This window comes from Oreochromis aureus, linkage group 22 (genome assembly GCF_013358895.1).
Source record: "Oreochromis aureus strain Israel breed Guangdong linkage group 22, ZZ_aureus, whole genome shotgun sequence".
In the NCBI taxonomy this organism is placed as follows: domain Eukaryota; kingdom Metazoa; phylum Chordata; class Actinopteri; order Cichliformes; family Cichlidae; genus Oreochromis; species Oreochromis aureus.
In genome coordinates, this window is record NC_052962.1 from 7,493,681 (window position 1) to 7,514,729 (window position 21,049).

Below are 21,049 nucleotides of genomic sequence, written 5' to 3' on the forward strand. Positions count from 1 at the left end.
CTGTCTGTGGATGCTTAAGCTGTTGGAACACTCAGATCTCTTTTTACATGTTCTTATATACAGCGCTGCTAGAACCACTCCATCTATCAGCCTCTCGTAGTTGTTTCACAGTCATTTTTCATCTTTTATTTGGTTATTAAAACGTGTTCTGCTATTCATGCAGACAGACATGGCGGTTATATGACTCGCATACGGTTTCTTCTCCAGTAACTTAATTAACCTTGATGTGACATTTAAGCCCTGCGCCCTCAAGGGATTATCCAGTTCTCTTACAGTAACACTTGTAATGTATTATTATTTGCAAACTGCAGCATCCTTGGTTCAACTCCAACTGAGGGATTAAATTGCACGTCATTCCCTTCTTTGCACTCACATGCCCTGCTGCCTCTCTTCACTGCACTGTCTAATAATGGCAAAATGCCTTCACCCAGCCTCCCAAAAAAGCTGCTGGCGTTTAACAGCTGAAACAGAAATAGAAAACACTGTCAAGCCCTGTAATAGCACACGAATCCTCACTTTTAATGACAGCCAGCGCATTAGGAGATTGTCTGCACAGAGGCATTCTTCACTACCTATCCACATCCAGTAATTGGCTGTAAGGATTCCTCTTTGCTGGAGCTCAGCATATATCGAACGAGACGGTAATGGATGGAGCATCACCGCCTCTGCAGCTGCTGCAAACAAAGGGTTACAAAGAGTCAGCCGCAGTCTAAAAATAGACTGTTGCTCTCGCCTGCCTCTGCACAGGCCTCTGTGGATCTCACTCTTAAGCTTTTGCACGTGAGCTAAAAATAACCCTCTTAGTGAAAACATACACACACACTTGCTCTCGGTGCGCTCGTCGCTCTCTGCTTCTCCCCAGTGACAGAACACAACCGCGAACTGTTAAAAAAATATGCAAAAAGGCTCGGGAGAAATTGTCGATTGCAAATGATTTGCTTTTCTCTACACACTCCTCACAGCAGGATCACAGCCTGTCACTTGAGAGGACATGCATGCATAGCGCTGCGACCACAAGAACTACACAAAATATCTCCAGCAAACAAGCTAAATAGCTTTAATACCAATGCAATAGTTGCTAACGGGAAGCAATTACAGAAAATTTTATGAAGCTTCAGCATCGCCACTGCTGTCATTGCAATCATTTTTTAAAGTTTAATCTGTTGGTAGTGTTTGTTTTTGAAGACTTGAATCTCTTGCATCGCTGAGGTGTTTGAAGCAGAGAGGCGTGCGTTCGCAGAGCTTACAGCTGAAATGATTCGTTTCTTCACATTGGTCAGATGAAAGCAGTCCCATATGCTTTAATGTGATTATCGTCTACATTTGGTCTGAGGCAACACAGCATTTAATTAGGAAGAGGTCATTTTTCTGTGACCGTCTCATCCTAAGCTGGTGTCATTACTGCCATTAAAAAGGGCTTCACTGACACAGCTTATTGCAGGATGGTGATAATTAGGAATAAAGTGTTAGAAGTCACACCCAGTGGACAAGATGGCATTTAGTAAAACAAGGCCTGTTTGCGTTTAGAGCTTTTTCATGTCTAACACAGCACACATGTACATTTATGGAATAGCTGTAGCTCTCTGCATGAAAAATTTAATCCGGCCGATGCTTTTGTGAGTGAATCTTGTTTTTGTTTCTTCGGGGGGTTTTTTTGCACAGCATCTTCCAAGGGTTGTGAAATTGCTTTTGCCGTTTGCTGCTCAAATAAGAATAATGCTGAAACTACTGCTCATATTTATTTCTGAAAATAAAACAACAGCGCATCTGTCGGTCGGTCGGTTGTCGTTTATACTGAAATTAACATTAACTACTTACATTCAGTCTCAGAGATCAAGAATCTCAGAGATGTAAGACAGAATCTTCCAACACATATCGTGTCATAGTTGCTGCAGGACTGCAAACAAATGCAACCAGTTGGCAATCAGCTGAATTTAGTTGCCTGTTGCAGACAAGTTGTGCTTCTTGGCGCATGTTGACTGAGACTGATTGCAGTGTGTTGGCAAAATCTCTGCATTTACTAATTAGGAGGCATTATTTACAAGCTGTCTGAGACTGATTGCAGTCAGTCTGAGTGGGACAGTAATTGTTTGGAGACAAGTTGCTTCCCACCAGGCGGCCTATGCAATCAGCTCATGATTGAAGGTGGTTGCTTAGAGGTTGAGAGTGCACCGCTGCTGCACTATGTTGCAGCAACAATTTGCAGTTGGTCACATATGTTTGCATTGCAATGTTTGCATCCCATTTTTATTGTAGTGTAACTGAGACATTATATGGATGGAATGCTGGAGGCCTCATTTACCAGCTTGGTTAGAAGGCTGTACATAAACTTCATGGCCACCGAGCAGAGAGTAAAGTATCAGAATTTTACTCACCAAAATTAAAGCTTCACGGCTTCTGTTTCATCATAACACAAATTAATGATACAACATAAAAGACCAATCATTAGCAAACATGATCATTTATTTGTTAAAAACTTTATTTAGCAGTGGGTGATCTGTTTTTAGTCTGGTTCTATGCTAGGAAGGTCTCCTAACCCAGTTGATAAACTCTTTGAATCAGTACTGAGGTGTCCATAAATATCTGATATCGGTCAGCCCGGCAGAGACTGATCGATATCAGATTTATATCATCCATCAGCCAGTTTCCTCGAGAGCTCGTATTTACAGACGAACAAGCTAGTTATCAGGACAGAAGCTGCAATCTTTGACTAACCTTAAAACCTACACCATGTGGAGGACTGAACTCAAATCCCAGCGTCAGCTTCCTCAGCCCTGTCCTTTGTGTTCCCAACCTTTCATCCCTGCTCTAGCAAAAGGATGAAAAACTTTCTGGACTAAAATACACACTGGTACTGCGCCATTTTTTTCCTTTTTACAAATACAGCGTATGACACAAGTACCTGCTTTTATGAATTCCTTTTATCAGATGCAGATTTCTTTGACAAAATTGGTTATTTGTTTTATTACAGTCAGTTTAAGCACAGCACCATGAAGATAAAGTGTAATCAGTAGGGTCTGTTTAAACCCGGACTGCTCAGCGAAGCCACAAAAAATAGCACAGAACATGACTGTACCCTTATGTTCTGTGCTTTAAACATGCTGTGATACACCTCTGCCTTGCCTCTGCTGTCACTGGGAGTCAAGCTCATTGTTAGTCATCATAATACTGAATAGATGCAGGCTAGAAAACAAACAAAAAATATTTGCACCTTATAAAAATACCAGTGCCAAAGGCCTGCTCCCAGACACATGATAGCAAAAGAATAGACCTCTGTATTTGCAGGTGTTTGTCGTGGACTGTATTCATGTCATTGCTTATTTCTGTGGCTCTGGCTTCCATAAGCACACGGCCTTTGAACATTTGTTTGAGTGCCCAATTCACAGCTCACCCTTTGACACATAGGAATGTGGGTGAAATCAGCCCATACATCCATCTAATCTCACATCTCCACGTTTTTCAGCCTTGGGAAATAAAGGCCAAGCTGTCTGTTATTGAAGGAGGGGAGCAGGGAGGTGAAATGGACTGGGAATTAGGAGTAGAGATGTTCCACGGTGGCCACAGCTCAGCACGCAGTTTGTTATTAAAAGCTTTGTAATAGGCTAGATTAATCTCTAGATATGGTGTAATCTTTGAAAGACTCCACAATCAAATCACTGGAAGAAGATGGTAGGGGTGGGAGTAGGAGAGCTTTCTTTGTTAATGCTCTCCTGCCTTAAGAAAACACCGTTTTGGGTCTGGTTAGGTGGTGGATGTTGCCTTGGCTCCACATTTAATTGCTGTGCAGTGGCCCTGGATTTCAGGAGGATTATCCAGAATGCAGTTAACCCAGTTTTAAAATGTATTTTAGCAGGTTACTCATTGTCTTATATGCTTTATAATACTGTTTTAAAATCTAAATAATATCCTCCTGAGATCAAGCTTATTCACTATGTCCTCTCTAGTGGACAAAAAGTTAAACTGAAAGGAGGATATTGTTTTGATATTTATTCCCCTGTATTTTGACTATTTACATCTAATGTGCAGTCTGTATTTTACATACTATTATAAAAAATTAAACCTGATCAATATTAAAAACCACGTGACTCTTTAAATGATAAAGCAATACCTGATTTGATATTTGTTAGTATCTTTTTTCCTGTAATTAGTCAGTAGTGAGATGCCAGCAGCTTTGACATAATGGCAATATTTGGTGTCCAAGCCGTGAGAATGATTAGTGGCATCGCTAAAAGAACTTTCATTCACTTTTGTTTTACATGTTTAAAGTGTTACTGAAAATTTAGCCATAACTGAAGCTGTGCTCTATAGAGTTTTAAATTTTTTTAAAATTCTTTATTAAAACCAAGTCAGAAGTAAGTGATTTGAGAATTTTTGTGACTTTATGAGCCATACCACCCTGAGCGCGCCCGATCTCGTCTGATCTCGGAAGCTAAGCAGGGTTGGGCTTAGTTAGTACTTGGATGGGAGACCGCCTGGGAATACCAGGGGCTGTAAGCTTTGGGGTGGCTGTAGCCAATTGCTCTCCGATGCATCCATCGGAGTATGAGTGTGTGTGAATGTTAGAAAGCACTAAGAAAATGTGCTTGTGCGAATGGGTGAATGCACAAATTGTGTAAAGTGCTTTTAGTGCTCAGAAAAGTAGAAAAGCGCTATATAAGAACCAGTCCATTTACCATTTACCATTCAAACTGGAAGCTCCACAGAGCTCTGGAAATCAGTTTGTTCTGGTGTTTAATTAGATGATGAATACAGTCTGATAATCTGAGATATGTAATGTTGGTAATGCAAACATGTAAATCCTACAGAGTTTTAATGGTTATAATACAAAGACATGTGTATTGAAAGCATTTAAGCAGTTGTTTCAGTTTGTTTCAGAATCAGAAGACTTTATTTATCCCCAAGGGGCAATTAACAAACATCCGAGCAGCATACGTTGAAGATAAGGACAATAAGAACAGGCAATAGGAGTGAAAGTTTAGCACATATAGCAAAAGACTGAAGACAACCTGCTGCTTCTTCTTGGTTTGTAGTCATATAAACATGATTATATCTGCAGTGACCAAATGTTACCCACTGCATGAGACAAGTGTTGTCATGACTGCCACTCGACAAAAATTACAAATGTTGAAGGACAAACAAGGAATGTTTGAAAAATGCCCTTTTTAACCCGAGTTTTGCAGGAGAAGTGCAGCAGACGTGATAAATATGAAAACCACACTTTCTTCACTGTTGTAATTGCTAAACGTTTACTTTGTTTTTCCCTTAAAATGCATTTCTTTCCGTATTACCATTTGAAGTGTAGATTTGAATGTGACCGTCTGTCTCTTGGTAATTACATGAAGAAAACCAGTCCCAGACTCTGCCAGTCTGCGCCCTCCAATTTATCAACCATTTTCATTGTGCTACACAGTATTTATAGACTTAGTGTGTCATGTGCGCTTTTGAAGATGACTAAATAAAACACAGTGCCCATTTGAAGGTGGGACTTCAGTCAGTGACATAAGCCTAGTGCCACTAATCTTCAAAGGCGGGTGTATTTGTGGTGCAGCAAAGAGCAGCTTTCCTTATTGTCTTGGTTTTGAAGTCATAATTGTTATTTAATTTGTGTTGTGCTTTGTTGTAAAGGCTGTGGAATAATAATTGCATTGCTTTTTCTCCTCCACCTTAATTTGATGCGTGTGTGTTTCTGGACACACCCAGAAACACACACGGTAGAGACCAATACCGGCTTGAGCTGATTTAATTTTGGTAAAAATCAGGTTGAGCTTAAGGTCACACCAAATGTGAACATCAGTAAAATATTGTATTAACTGTAATGTCTTCACAGTAATATACTGGCTACTCAATACCTTGGGAGACGTGAGTACCTAGGTTGGCTAAGCATTTGACCTTTACCCTCATTCTTAGCTCCCAAGGTCAAAGTTGACCTTGAAAAAAAAAATCATCATATGAAAGGGCATGGAAGGAGCTTTACAACACACTTTTTATTTTTTTAGTACAATGCCTTATGACTATAGCGCTTGCCCTTTGGGGGTAGCTGTGCTCTTTCAGTGCTCTCGTTAGACTTGTTTTGGGGCAGATTTTTGTTCATATAGCTTAGCTTTGTTGTTGTGAAGCAATATTTATCCCCAAAGGTTCAGTAAAAATAAAATTCTACTGTTGTGATCAGGTCAAATCTCCCAGATTTACAACTTAAAACACTCATAAATATTGTGTTTTATATCTGATTGCCTCAGGGCCTTATGATGTCTTCCACACTATGCACTTGAACATATAAAAGTGATGATCACCTCTTTCATTGAATTTTGAGTGTTTTAATCGACCTCTGTGGTGTTCCCCTGAACAACCCACTGAACTGAATTTGGTGATGAAAAATGTTTGTTATGCTAATTTAAGAGCTGTTAAAGAAGACCAGTCAATTTTGACCGGGAACAGTAAAGTAAGGGGGGTTGGGGTGCACTAAACTGGAGGCTTAATAAGTTATCATTTGAGTTGTCGGTGATGATAATATAGTGAAGGACAACACAAGAAACTGGTTCACAGGACACAGACACTGTGCTCTATGAACCAGAATCCAGAGGTGAACCTATCAGTTGATAAAGGGCACCATTGGGGATTTCTTGTCACTCGGAATAAAAAAGCAAAGCAAAGGTGACCTCGTCGTTACTATACTTTTTATGTTGATTCCCGTCAAAGCAGTGGTTCAACCTTAAGGCTTAGAAACAAACTGGGAGGGAGACACGACTTTTATCAAAACTGTTTTTGCAAGTTCATTCAAATCACAGCAACCATTGTCTCAAGGTATTTTCTATTACTTTATATTAAAACTACAACAATCAGATGGCCCCACATGAACTAGCACTTGGTGACAGTGGGAAGGAGAAACTCCCATTTAACAGGAAGAAAAACCATCAGAACCAGGCTCAGGGAGGGACAGCTATCTGCTATGATCGGATGAGGGTAAGCAGGAAGTTTAAGTTAGCCTCCATGCTACCTGATGGATGTTTGGGTAATTTGCAGGTCATTGGAGAACTAAAAGTCATATTGTTTAATTTCTCAGAGTAGAGAGTGATGGGATTCATAAAAGCAGGAAGAAAGACAGCTAATGATTTTATTTTTGTTCTGAACTTTTTATGTGAAGTAGAGTCTGTTGGCGTCTGCCTCACAGTTTTACATTGAAGCAAAACATCATCATGACACGAGTAAGACAGGCCTAACACATTTCTTGTCTGCTGTTAAGTGCTGCTGTAGACTTATTTTTTCCTTGCTGCATTATGCCCGTGTCTTAGATTGCAAAAGGAATTTAATAGTTTTGTAATAAGCCAAAGGATTACCTAGTTTCACTGGCTGCATGCATAAAACCTTTTAATATGCATTGAATTGTATCGTGGTAAAAGTTGCAATAAGTGGCTGCAGGCAAGAAGTCTAACACTACCAATTTTTCACATGACAGAGTTATTATAGCTCAAATGTAACCAAACATTTGCGTATTACAACATCTAGCAGATGAGGAACATCATCCACAAAAATGTAGTCATGTCTCTATCAACACTTGACAGAAACACGTGTGTTTGTAGCTGCTAGCTGCTGATTGGATTTCTTTTAGCTGTGCTTGCTCAATGGATGATGGCAAGCAAGTGGGACTCCTTCACATATGTGGCATTCCATTTGTTGTTCATTAATAGATCTTAGAGACAAGTAACAAGCTCCTCAAAAGACGCTTGATATTCTTTTTCATATTTTCTGTCATATACGGTTATAATTTTGGCTTCATTTTAAACAAGGACACATTTTTAGGCTGACGTGTGTAGAAGTAATTCCTCTGAGCCAGAATCTCTGGCCTTAAACTGCTCTAAACAACCAAAATGTCTCTGCATGATGTCACTGAGTATTCCATGACCTGTTGGCAAGTGGTTGCTGGTTGTCACTGGATGAAATTGTTTGCTGAAGAGTGCCTTCCATACAAACTATAGGTGCCTGTGGCAAGCTGCTTGTGACCAAAACAACTGCGATGAGCTTTTTGTTGCAGCACTGAATGGTTACCAGGGAGCCGCTGATTGGTGTCTTGGCTCACATGACTGTCAATGACCACTCATTATCAGTCAGGCAATGTTCATTTTTCCCTAGCGACCACTGGTTGCCAGGCAGTCACCAACCAGTCTCTAGGTTTGTATGACTGAGGCCTTAGGCAAACAGGGTCTGGCTGTGAGCACGTAAGCCCCCACTCATGTTCGATTCAAACCATATGTCTTTGAGGGCTATCTAAGCTCCTTTATGCTAAGGTTAGCATAAAGGAAGGAAGTGAGGTCAAATAGTTTTCCTAAGACCGTGAATGTGACCAAGTATAATATACTTGTTGAATGAAGCATAATGTAAAGAAGGATTCTTTTGAACTTAATCGTAAAGTGCTACTAAAAATGAACTGGAAAATTAGCATAAAAACTCCCTTTTAAATTTTTTTTTATCTATCTACATGGTTTTCTGAGGACAAATCACAAGTTAGAGAAAATGCAATGCAGCCCCATAGCTGGTGTAAGCCTAATGCTAGGTTTCAGAGCCCTTCATTGCGATTGTTTTCGCCTGCCTTATAAAGATCATAATTCGTAATAAAGGATAATCGTAATTCACTCTGAATTCTACAGAAATTTATGCAGGCAGAGAAAGAATGGATCCAATGGATCCAGTCCTCTTTTTGAATAGAAGTCCTGAATAATGTAGAGGTGATTACAAGTGGTCTTGTGGGTCATTTTCTTCTTCTTCTTCTTCTTCTTTATTTTTTGCACACATGCAGGAAGGGTCTGTGTCTAGTTTGTTCCAAGAACAGTCTGAATCCTGGATGTGACATTTGAGGCAACCTCAGGCAAAGATGAGCCTGACTTTTGTTAATAAATAACTTAGAAACACCCACAGTATAGACGAGGAAACTTGCACCTGAGGGTGTTTGCTCAGACTAGATAAATAATTCAACACTGGCCAAACCACACAAAGACAGGTTGCATTGGCTGCCATCATGCTGAGGTGTATGCAAGGTTTTCCACTGAGATGTGTTTAGGGATAATGAGCAAATGTGTCCTGTAAGTTCATGAAATATATAGTTAATATTGGATACTGAACCCTGAAGTGTTACTTTGAAGGGCTTTTTGTATTTTGTGACCTTTTTTTGCTCTTATAAGTGACATTTCTTTATATTTTGTGTCAACAGGAAGTGGTTTAAGCTTTTTATGTTTAGTTTTTTGTCATCAGATTAGTTTTTGTGGTGATTACATACTCTGGAATAGTAGAACTTCCATCTCTTTTGTAGTAGTTATATCCTAATCACAATTTTAAATGTTTCAATGTAGTTACAGCTAGTTACAGTATGAACTATATCTAAGAAATGTATCATTGACCCTGAACACATCAATCCGTAGTTCTAGTGTGTCATAGCTTGTTTTTTAGTTACTGCATGGACTTGAATTAAAGTCGTCTCTGCTCAGTTACAGTCCTGCTCTTCTTCTTTCTCTTTCTGTGTGTTTCTTTCAGCTGTTCCCTCTAGGGGCCACAACATCGAATCATCTGCTGTCATCTCACTGCTCCTTATCCTCCTCTGTCACACCAATGCTCTGAACCTCCTCCTTCACTACATGCATGTGTGTGTGAATGTTAGATAAAATGCACCTATGCGTAGAAAAAAAGTGCTTGTATGAATGGGTGAATGTTGCATAAAGCGCTTCAGGTAGAGTAGAAAAGAGCAACATAAGAACCAGTCCATTCCATCCATTTACCATACCAGTCCTGCACCAGCCTTGCATATTTCTCTCCCACTCCTGACTTCAGGCCTTTACACACCAGACACGTAAAATACATGCATATATTTTGTGTGTTAAATATATTTTTTGACTCACCTATTCTTAATGTAGCCACACTGGTTCACACTGGTATACTGCTCCGTTTGGCAAGCAGTGCACTTGTAGTTCAAAACGGAGTATACAGTGACATACAAATACTAAAATAGTACGATTTTATCTCAGACATACAGGTAAAATTTCGCTTCCTGAAATGATTTCATGGCCTCCTCAGATCTGGTCCCACATCTGCTAACAAGAGCTCAAACTGCCCCACTGACATCCTGAAATATATATTAAAGCAACCGTGATACAGCTTCAACTCCTGGGTCAAACTGTGAAATTCTCCCTGCTCCTGCCTTCTCGTGAGAACTGGATTAACGCAGAATCCCTGTTGCTTCCTTTTCTTGTTTAGAAACATCAGATCCAGCTCATCATTGCTTGATTCTGGCATTGTTATTTTCACAGTGCGTTCTTAGAGTTTTCTACAAAAACACAACACGTTCAGTGTGCGTATGCGTTTCATGGCAAGTTTGGATTTGGAAATTCTGATTTTTGTGTCACTTTTCATAAAACTTGTGTAATGGCCACATGCTTTACTGCAGTTCTTCTCTTTCCACCTCTCATGGAAATGTGGTCTCTGTTTTTAGTCCCGGTCAGTAATCTCACTGAAGGCTTTCCAGGGAGCTTTTAGAACAACCTGATAATAACTGATTACAATAGTCCAGCTTAGAATAACTGTATGAATTAGCTTTTCAGCATCTTTCTCAGACAGGATGTTTCTAATTTTAGTGATGTTGTGCAAATGAATGAAGGCAGTCCTGCATATTTGTTTAACGCACACACTGAAAGACGAATACTGGTCAGAAGATTTCTCATACTCTTACTGTACTCTGCTAACACTGAGGTCTCTCAATAGTTTTGTTGTATACAAATATATGTATAAAAAATGCAATAATAAATTCTCTTAGGAACCTGCTAAATATTGATGTTTTATATTTTTGATGTTTTATATTTAACTTTTAATATTTGGACATGTTCAAAGCTTAACAGTAGCTCAAATATCAGCTGTGAGCAATTTTAACTCAGTATAAATCCGTGTCATTCATGCTTTTTTAACTTAGTTTCAAAGTTTCAAATGACAGTTATGTAAGGGTCATTTCCAGAGTCATAAACCGTTAGAATTTCCTTTTGGCGAGTCAAAAATTACATAAGTACCAATGTACATCTAAGTGCTTCTCCCATTTCCTGTTCCAGGATGGCCATCCAGGTGGACAAGTTTGACTTTGAGAGTCTGCCACAGCCGGACCAAGAAAGCGTTCGCTTCAGTAACCCCAAACAGCTGGAGGAGGAGCGACAGCACGCCCAAGGCTGTCAGATCAACAGCAAGCTGGGCATCTGTTGGAGCATTATATCCTTTCAGTGGTTACATGTACTATAAAAGCCTCTTTAGAGGAACTGGCCTGAACTGAGCAGAGCTACAAAGACCATAGACATAGTTGGTAAATGCTATGAAATGCACTCTACCAGTTGCAGCTAATAATCCCCTACAGTCGTGGCCATAATCACGGTCAAACAGATTTTGTCAGCATTCCTTCAGCTGTTGTTGTTTGTTGACATCAGTTAGATCAGTGTTAGAGCACATCTGGACCCTTCATCTGGAGGCCTTCTGGCCAGTAGGCAACATTTTTTGCCCGCATTAGCAGATGGGGACGCTTATGGCTGAGCACTTGCTACTCTGACACTGTGAAGTGATATATTAGTATGTGAGAATATAATTGTGAAATTAAATGAGTGAATTGTGAAATCAGACACTTTGCCAAAGCTCTTAGTCTGCGGTCCATTAAAGAGTATTAGCATACGTCCTTCTTGAGATTTAATTTGAAAAGTTTCCATTTGTAGTTTTTCAAAATGTGAGTATAGTATGTGGATAAAACACAAGCGAGAATGGTTGGCAGTGATCTGATTGTGCCTGTCGCTAACATTGTTTCATGATACCACCATACAGAGTGCTTATCCAGCTGTTAAGTGATCACGGTCCCTTTACAGCATCGTGGCATGCAACTGCGTTTGTCCCTAACCATCATGAACTCTCACGTTAACTTTTATCGAGTAGAAAAAAGTTGGCGTTCATCCTCCAGCTTCACTATGTTTTTATTATGCTAACCACAGCTCTGTAGCTAGCCACCACGTAGCACATCATTATATACCAGCTAGTCCAACTTCAGTAACCCTACAAACATCACTGCTGTTTAGTTTACTGTGTCATTTATGTCTGAATTGACAGCAGAGCTGTACGTTTTAATTTTTCAGTACTCCCTCAGTCAGAACATGAACTGTCATAGATGGAAACCAGCGAGCTAACTTCCTGCTAACTTCTAACTCTGTTAAAAATCATAAATTCTCTTTTCATGGATGCCTGGATGTTAAACTTAAATGTTATTCCTGGTAGAGCAGCCACACTGATCATTTTATTACAGATGAAAGAATTTAGACAGTTTGTAACTCTCAGTGATGCCGCAGTGTTCGTTTGACTTTGGGCCCAGAAACAATTAATGACGTCAGACTTAAAGACCGGATAGGAGTGTGTTAGGTGGGGTTAATGTTTTGGCTCATCTATCTGTTGTTGTTCTCCATGTTGAAGATGTTTTTAATTTAGCAGATATAGACTATCCCCAAGTTAGGGGTTCTATTCTATATTAAATTCTATATGTGGAAAAATTGAGTTTTAGGGAAAGGTAGAAAACCTTTTTGAGTGGTTTGCCAACAGACAGCTATATAGACAGCTGCTCATCTTTTGCTACCTCAGTACTTGATTTCCTGATTCTTAGATGTTTTGGTCAAAGAGGATCCAAATGCAGATGTTTTTGGGAAGACTGTTCCAATAAAAGAAAACTTTAGTCCGGGACTTAGTAGTGAGACTACACATTTTAGAAACATGGAAAACTGGGGTGACGAAAGGAGCATAAAAAAATAACTAAAGCTGCTCAGGTAGCTTAACAATGTTGAGGAGAGCACACAAACTAAATAAACAAGGAGGAATGGGTGAAATGAGCCAGGGCTGGTTAGAAAAGCACAGAAGTGGGAACTCAAAGCAAATAAACCAAAGTCATATTTTCAAAATACAGCATGAAAAAGTACAATCAATAAGGTTTAAGAACTGATACGATTACACCTTATACTATCTGTATTTTAATTAACCTACCTTCGTCCACATAACACTTTCCACATCCAGACTTGAGTGTTTGGTATGTTGTGCTACATTAACACAAGTGAAAACATTAGCTGGAGCCCGTGGGATCACCGAAATTACTTCTACTGTCTGCAGTGAACTTGAAATGTTTGCTTCAAAGACACGGGTCTGTTTAACTTTGATCTGGTTTCAGAAATTGCAAATCTGTTGCAGTCGACATGCGCAGAAATTCCCATAAACTATTTAAATTCAGAATCCAGCCAGGACTTCAATTCAGTTCAATGCAGTTTTATTAATACAGCACCAAATCACAACAATGGCCACTTTACATTTTAGAGCAAAGCCCCTACAATATCCTTCGCTTACAGCTAAAACATCTTTAGTTCTTTTCTGCTGCCACGATATGGAAGCAGAGCTTGAGAGAAGTATATAGTCAGTCAGTCTGGATTTATCTGTAGTGCCTTATATCAGCTCATCACTCAGTAGTTGGCAGTACCATGCACGTATTTAAGAGCTACAGATTGTTAGTGAGCATGGTAAGCAATTACTGGGGAATCCAGTCTGGGAGCTACTGAAAAATGCTGTGATAGATATATATATATATATATATATATATATATAGATATATAGATATAGATATATAGATATAGATATATAGATATATAGATATAGATATATAGATATAGATATATAGATATAGATATATATAGATATATATATATATATATATATAGATATATATATATAGATATATAGATATAGATATATAGATATAGATATATATAGATATATATATATATATATATCTAGTGAGAGAGAGAGAGAGAGAGAGGGTTTTTTTTTTCCTTTTCATGAGGGCGTAAACACTTCAATCACCATATGCATTGGTTTATCTCCCAGCACTTTGGCAGCTTGTAGGCAGGACTGAAGAAAGAAAGTGACGTACCAATATATTCCCAATAGCATTCCCTTTACTGCAACAAAAAAAACCTGAAGCAGACTGTTTGAACATATGTTACTATTGTTGTTTCTTTTTTTTGTGTTTAAGTGTGAATAGCATGCAGCATGTATGATATATTAGTCAGGATGGTGTCAACAGGAGACCTGACCTATAAGAACAAGCCAAAGAAAAGGATTTAGAGGCTATGCAGTATTGATCTAATTGGAAATGCGGTACAACCCAGACTCTCAAGTGAGAAATTGAACTAGAAATTAAAAATGTGACATTTTACTCTTTTAACCTCCATTATCGGTGCCTTGTGTTTGAAAATGGCTCATTAGGGTACAGTAGAACTGGTATAGAGTCTGTTAATAATTCAGTGCAAGTGACTCAACTGACTATGCGACAGATGCCACATTATGTCATCAAGTCAAACCTTGATCCTATGATTTTCTGCACACTGAGACACATCCTTGTGGATAATGACTCAGCTGCTAAACTTGTCGGAATAGCACAATGTAAATTCTGCTTCAGGGTAGATTTTCCTTTTTACAATATGAAAAATAGAGAACTATAAAATCTGATTACACTGCATGTCACACTTAGACACAATTATTTGGCCTTGAGCAACTAACAGTCACTTTAATTTGTAATTTATGAGCTTCCCTCCAGTATTACTCTTGGTTTGTTGATGGTGTTTGGTACTGATTCACTCATAGAGAGTGATTCTGCCACACGCAGTACAGATGCCATGCAAAGTGGAAGAGATAAAAAGCGTGTGCGTCTTCCCCCTGAGGAGGTCATAGCCAAGTCCATGAGTCATCTCACAATGCACAGCGTGGAGGTTCCCCTCTCAATAGTGAGCTTAAAAAGCTCTGAATATGTAGTCATTAGTTATGATTATATCAATAATTACTATCAGTTAATATCAATGTAAAATCCAAATAAAATGTATGTATAAAAATAAAAGAGTACAAAAAAGTTCAGAGGTTTATAAAAGTCAAAAACTTGATCTGATTGAAATTTAGTTGATTTCCCATTTAAGATATTCTTGAATGTCCGCATAGATTCCAACACTGCTGCTATTTTATTGATCACTGCCTGAAAGTCTCCCTCTGACCACTGTGCACTTTGATGTTTTGCTATGGACCCTAACTTTTGCTTAAAACTGACCTGAAACTGTGTGAAGGATCAAAAATGACTTGTCAACTAAGGCTACGTTCACACTGCAGGTCTTAATGCTCAATTCCGATTTTTTGATCAAATCCGATTTTTTTGTCTGCTTGTTCACACTACAAATAAAATGCGACAGCAAACGCGCTGTAGTGTGAACGCTCAAAGCGGCCCGCATGCGCAAAAGAAGACGTCACACACAACGCGCTCTGTTTAGACCCAGAGCAAACAATATTGTTTGACTGATTGCCCTTAATATAAAGACTTCGGACTTTACGTTTCCCAGTTTTTGCTTTAAGTTATTTTGTCATTTACATAATAATGTAAATAACCTAATAATGATCCTTATTGCTGGTTTAGAGGAGCGGTGCTTCAAAGGATAGTTACAGATTTCTGTCAGAATCTGCAGATTATACAGTACAAATAAAATGTTCACGTTGTCTTCCCAACAGTTTCACTGACATCTACACGGGATGGCCAGGAAGCGTTCGCGATGTCTTCTCCGACGCTGATAATTGGCGTCTGTCTTGTGTCAGTGACGTAAAAGACGGATTTAATGCGACATGACCATTCAAACAGCAGTCGCTTTCTCAAACATCGGATATGTATCGGATTCAGTACCACATACGAAAGTGACCCAGATCGGATTTGAAAATATCGGATTTGTGCCGTTCACACTGTCATACCGTGACCGGATATGGGTCGCATAGGTTCAAAAAAGTTAGATTTGATGCGCTTTCGCCTGCAGTGTGAACGCAGCCTTAATCTCAGTTTTCAGTTGAAGGGCCCACAGTTTCCAATCAGGAATGCAGAGCAGGAGCGTGCTCGTCATTTTATTCAGCATTCACCAGGTTCTGCTCCATAAACGGACTGAGAATGTCAATGTGGATTTTTGTCCCGAGTCACCTTAGGGATAACATTTGCTAGAAATCACATGAATTATGTTGTGTCCCAGCATTGTGCTGTATCAGAGGGTAGGAGCAAAGTGCAAGAGTTCTTTTTTTTTCTTCTGTAAAATGATTTATTAATAGCAGCATAGCTAAAAATGGTCCAGAGGTGCATGAGAAGATGATTTTAAATGGGAAATTGTCAGATAAGCCTTAAAAATGTTATTGACCTTTTCTCTGAACTTCTAATTAAACTTGATGTACGAATACAGTTTGAAAAAGTACGATGTCACATGTTCTGTATTTTTGGCTGCTACTATATTTTAAATTCTTGAAATATTTGTTAACTCAACATAGTTTTAAAGTTCAAAACTTTGTTAAAAAGAATACCAAGATTCATGTAGGTGGTGTATATTTGAACTAAAATTGACTTGAAATATACACCTTGTAGCAGAGCAGTTTAGGACTAGTTTTAAATTGTGATAAATCACCTTCACTGCACAGCTGAACTGCTTAGGCAGGCTGTTTGTATAATTCATCAGTCAAAGTTCAGCTCTGAAGGTCTCCCTGACTGTCTGGGCTTTTCCAATAAGAAGCTACTTAAAAGCAGAACAATACAGATTCACAAATTAACAGCTTAAAAGTCCCTCTTTCAGCTCAAAGTAGGATGAACCAATTTTCCAAGCAACACTCTGGATTCCTTTTTATTTCAACTGGATAATAGAAATGTGAAATTGTTTAGAACTATCCAAATTAATCTGGGCAATGAATAGAAAAGTACCAAACCGTGAATGGCTGTTGGCAGTAAGTATAGACAGCGGACACGCATATTAATCATTCGTACAAGCGCCGGTTTTCTCTGAAATGGCCTGTTGAATGTGATGTTTAGTGCTCACAAATATACTGAATAGCAAAGGTGAATTTGGAAGCCACTCCGGGATAGGAGTTCTGAAATACGCTGCTCAGAAGAATTCAGGGAACACAGACGGCGGGAAAAAAATTTCTAAAAATCTATGCTGATATGGACTGGGTAATGTTTTAGGAATGAAAGGATGTCACATTGTTAAATGGAAATGAAAATGATCAATCTCCAGAGGGCTTGATTCAGAGATACCCTGAATGCTCCAAATGAGATGACAGATGGGGTCCCGGGGATATCCTCCCAGACATAGACCAGGGCATCACTGAGCTCCTGGATAGTCTGAGACACAACCTGACAGCATTGGATGGACCAAAGAAAATGTCCGAGATGGTGTGGGATTAAGTCCTTCATCCACCTAGAACTGCCGGCAGACTCTTCCACATGAGGCCAGCATTGATGATCACCAGGACCAACCCAGCACCCACTGCACTAGTATACGGTCTGACAGTTGGTTCAAGGATTTCATGGCAGTCGGGCTGCTGTTGCCTGTGGTGGTCTGTGTCCCTCCATGGATATGCTTCCCCAGACCATCACTGACCTACCACCAAAGCAGCCTTGCTGAACGATGTTACAGGCTATATAACATTCTCCACGACTTTTCCAGACCCTTTCAAATCCATCACATGTGCTCAGGGTGAAGCTGCTCTTAGCTGTGAAAAGCACAGGGCACCAGTGTTGGACCTGCCAATTCTGGCATTCTATGGCAAATGGCAAACAGGCTCCACAGTGCCAGGCAAGTGAGCACAGGGCCCACTAGAGGATGTCTGGTCCTCAGGCCACCCTCATGAAGTCTGTCTGATTGTTGGGTCTCAGACATTCACACCAGTGGTCTCCTGGAAGTCATTTTGTAGGGTTCTGGCAGTATTCATCCTGTTCCTCATGGCACAAAGGAGCAGATACTACTCGTTCCAGTGGGTTAAGGAGCTTCCACTATCCTCTCCAGTTCTCCTAGAGTAACTGCCTGTCTCCTTGATCTCCTTCATTCTCTTCAAACTGTGCTAGGAGACACAGCAAACTGTCTGGTAATGGCACATATTGGTGTTCCATCCCTGAGGAGTTAGACTGTGTTACCTGTGCAACCTCTATAATGTCCAGGTATCACCTCATGCATCCAGTAGTGACACTGACCTTAGTCAGATAGAAAAGTTAGTGAACAAACAGTCAGAAAAGATGTCGGGGGCTTCCAACTCTAAAATCATTCCTCTTTGGGGGTCATCTAATTGTTGCCCCCCGGTGCACCTGTTTTGATTTCATTAACGCCAAAGAAGCTGAAACTGATTAACAACCAATATCAATATCCCAGAAGTTAACTTAATACCGGCTTATTTCACAGTCAGTCGTATGAAATATACACTCATTCTGTTCACTTCACCCAGTATCCACTTATATCTGTATTCAGAACATGACATCTTTCGTGCAAGTTGGATGAGTGTAGTGAAAGTTTACACTCCTTTACAATAGAGTGATGTTACAGAGACTACTCTTTGTGCATTAATCATGCCCATATTATATAATATATCTATTTCAAAGCTTATATGAGGGTCCACTGAGAATTTCCAACAAAAGGATGCTGATCACTATAGTACTGTAACATCCCTGTTGTACACCTGAAAACAGACCATATCTGCTAGCAGCTTGTGTTACCCAACAATTCCAGCAAAGCCTCGAAATAGAAATTCTACTCGGCTTTGAGTGATCAGAGCTGCAACACTGACACTTTGCAGTTATTCTCTGGAATACTGATGATGTGACGTGATTCATCGTGACTCAGACAATCCAACAGAAAGGTAGCCGCACCTTTCCACACAGTATGCTTTGTCCATAGATGCCTTCACTCGCTCTTTCTCTTACCCTCTTCATGCATTCTGCACTTTCTCTCAAAGGTTAATAGACACAGGTTTGGTGCTCTAGGCGCTGCTCGTCTCACCCATTATTCCAAATGTCAGCTGTGTAAATGATCAGCGGCGTCCTTGTCATCACATATTATCTGGGTAATTGCCCTCTGACAACCGTATTTGTTTTGATGCAGTATTCATACATTGATAGCCTTCCCTGTGATCAGTTTAATGCCATCGTTATAAAAACATGCTCCCCGTTCACCTTTGACTTCTAGATGAATGCAAAACATAAACATAACATGATGGATCTGTCTTCAGTGCTGTTACCAGCAAATAATGTCTCTTTTTTTGACAGCTTTGGCAGTTATACGTTGATGTTTGTGTAATATCAGCCGCGTGCATCCATCCACACATTTAGTTTGTGCTCCAGAAGCAGCTGTGTTGGCTCTTTAATAATATAGTAGGGAAGTTTAAGCAGTTTTGGTCAATGAGTAAACTGCTGATGTACATTCGTTTGTACTGTAATCCTTTCTTCGGTATATATGAACTAAACTGAAGTAAGATCATTTTCCTGCATTTGCTCTGTGTCAGACTTTCCTCTCTACAGTAAAACTGTTACACAACTGTTACACAAGAAGTACACAAAAGGAGTACAGTATCTTAATTACCATTAAGAGCATTTTAAAAGGGGATTCGTCATTGTTGAGAGCCTCAGAGGGTTGTGGGTTTGTGTTAAAACGTCCACTAAATTGCTCATTTCCCCATGATTGACTTTGCAGTTTATATGACATTAAAGATAACTAGAAGCTGGCAGAAAGAATCTGAATGGGAGAAAAATAAAAATTAATATAAGGAAAAATAAGAAAGGACAAGAGAATTGAAAGCATGTGGCCTCGTGCTCTGAAGTTAAAGTGTTAGTATAGAGAGCAGGCAAATGGCCTGTCAGATTACTACTGTGTACATATTGTATTTAGACATAAAAAGTGTCACAGAGATGCACTCAGTGTTGAGATTGGTATTTATCATAGAAAAGATTTCAAACACTGTATTTCTTACGTGCAAAATGAACTTTTCTACGTGTCTTATGTCCTGTCATGACTGCCCCACCTTGAACCTGGTTCTGCTAGAGGTTTCTTCCTGTTAAAAGGGAGTTTTTTCGTCCCACTGTCGCCACATGTTTGCTCATAGGGGGGCCATCTGATTTTTGAGGTTCCTGTTATTGTAGGATTTGTTGTGATTTTGCACTAGATAATTAAAACTGAATTTAATTGGATTAAAAAAGTACTTTAGACCTTTTCTCCTTTAACTCCAGGCCTCGAGGGCCGGTGTCCCCTTTAGGTTTTAGATCTCACCCTGGGTCAGCACACCTGAATCAAATGATTAGTTCATTACCAGGCCTCAGGATAACTTCAAGACATGCTGAGGAGGTAATTTAGCCATTTAAATCAACCGTGTTGGATCAAGGACACATCTAAAACCTGCAGGACACCGGCCCTCGAGGCCTGGACTTCGACACCTGACCTCTAGAGCATCTCATTCTGTTACACCCAAAATTTTGCAATGTTAGCAACAAGCAAGATATAAACAAATGAAATTCTTGGTTCAGCCTAGGTTGGTATTTTCCAAAAGCTGACAAGTTATTCCCTACATAAGTCAGCCATCATTGCTAATCAGACTACCAGCTTCACACTTTTTCTAATTAATCCCTTTTTTCTACTGTAATCAATGAAAGTGGCTACAGAGAGACGTGAGAGCAGACACTCTGCAAACACTTCTCATACACATTCAGTGTAACCACCGGCTAATGTTTGTTCCCACTTTTGTGCGGAAGATATAAAGCTTAATCTTAATTGTTGTGACTTGCTGTAATCTATCAGAATTGTCTTGTGTTTATAGCTTTTTCGGCATCTAATCAAAACTCCAATAATAAAATTAAATCAATGATGTTATAGACTATTATTTTTCCTAAGTGTCCATGCACTGGCTGGTACAAAACCCTGCTCCGTTTAATATTCTTTACACAAATGAATCATTCTTGAAAACTCATGAAACTTTACACGTCAGAACTATTGAAAAATTGCGTATTTTATGGGTCATGAACATGGATGGTTTATATGGGTTCTATAGCTTAAAAAGTAGCCCTGGCACTCAATTTCAGCTACACGTCTGAAAACATTCAGTATACACATGTACCACCACAGGACTTAGTTGGAGCCATTCCCTAAACCAAATTGGAAACCTGCTATTTTTAATTTATAAAGCAGTTTAATTG

At 39.4% G+C, this 21,049-nt stretch overlaps 1 protein-coding gene and 1 pseudogene across 4 annotated transcripts in view; both read left to right on the forward strand.

Annotated features, from left to right (window-relative positions):
* trappc9 (trafficking protein particle complex subunit 9) overlaps positions 1 to 21,049 on the forward strand; it is a 219,019-nt gene that overhangs the window by 135,993 nt on the left and 61,977 nt on the right. For all 4 annotated transcript variants that reach the window (XM_039605603.1, XM_031741703.2, XM_039605605.1 and 1 more), the window contains one exon: positions 11,082 to 11,235. In XM_039605603.1, coding sequence (XP_039461537.1) covers positions 11,082 to 11,235 — 154 coding nt within the window. The remainder of the gene's footprint in view (positions 1 to 11,081; positions 11,236 to 21,049) is intronic.
* On the forward strand, positions 4,378 to 4,497 carry LOC116321788 (annotated as a pseudogene).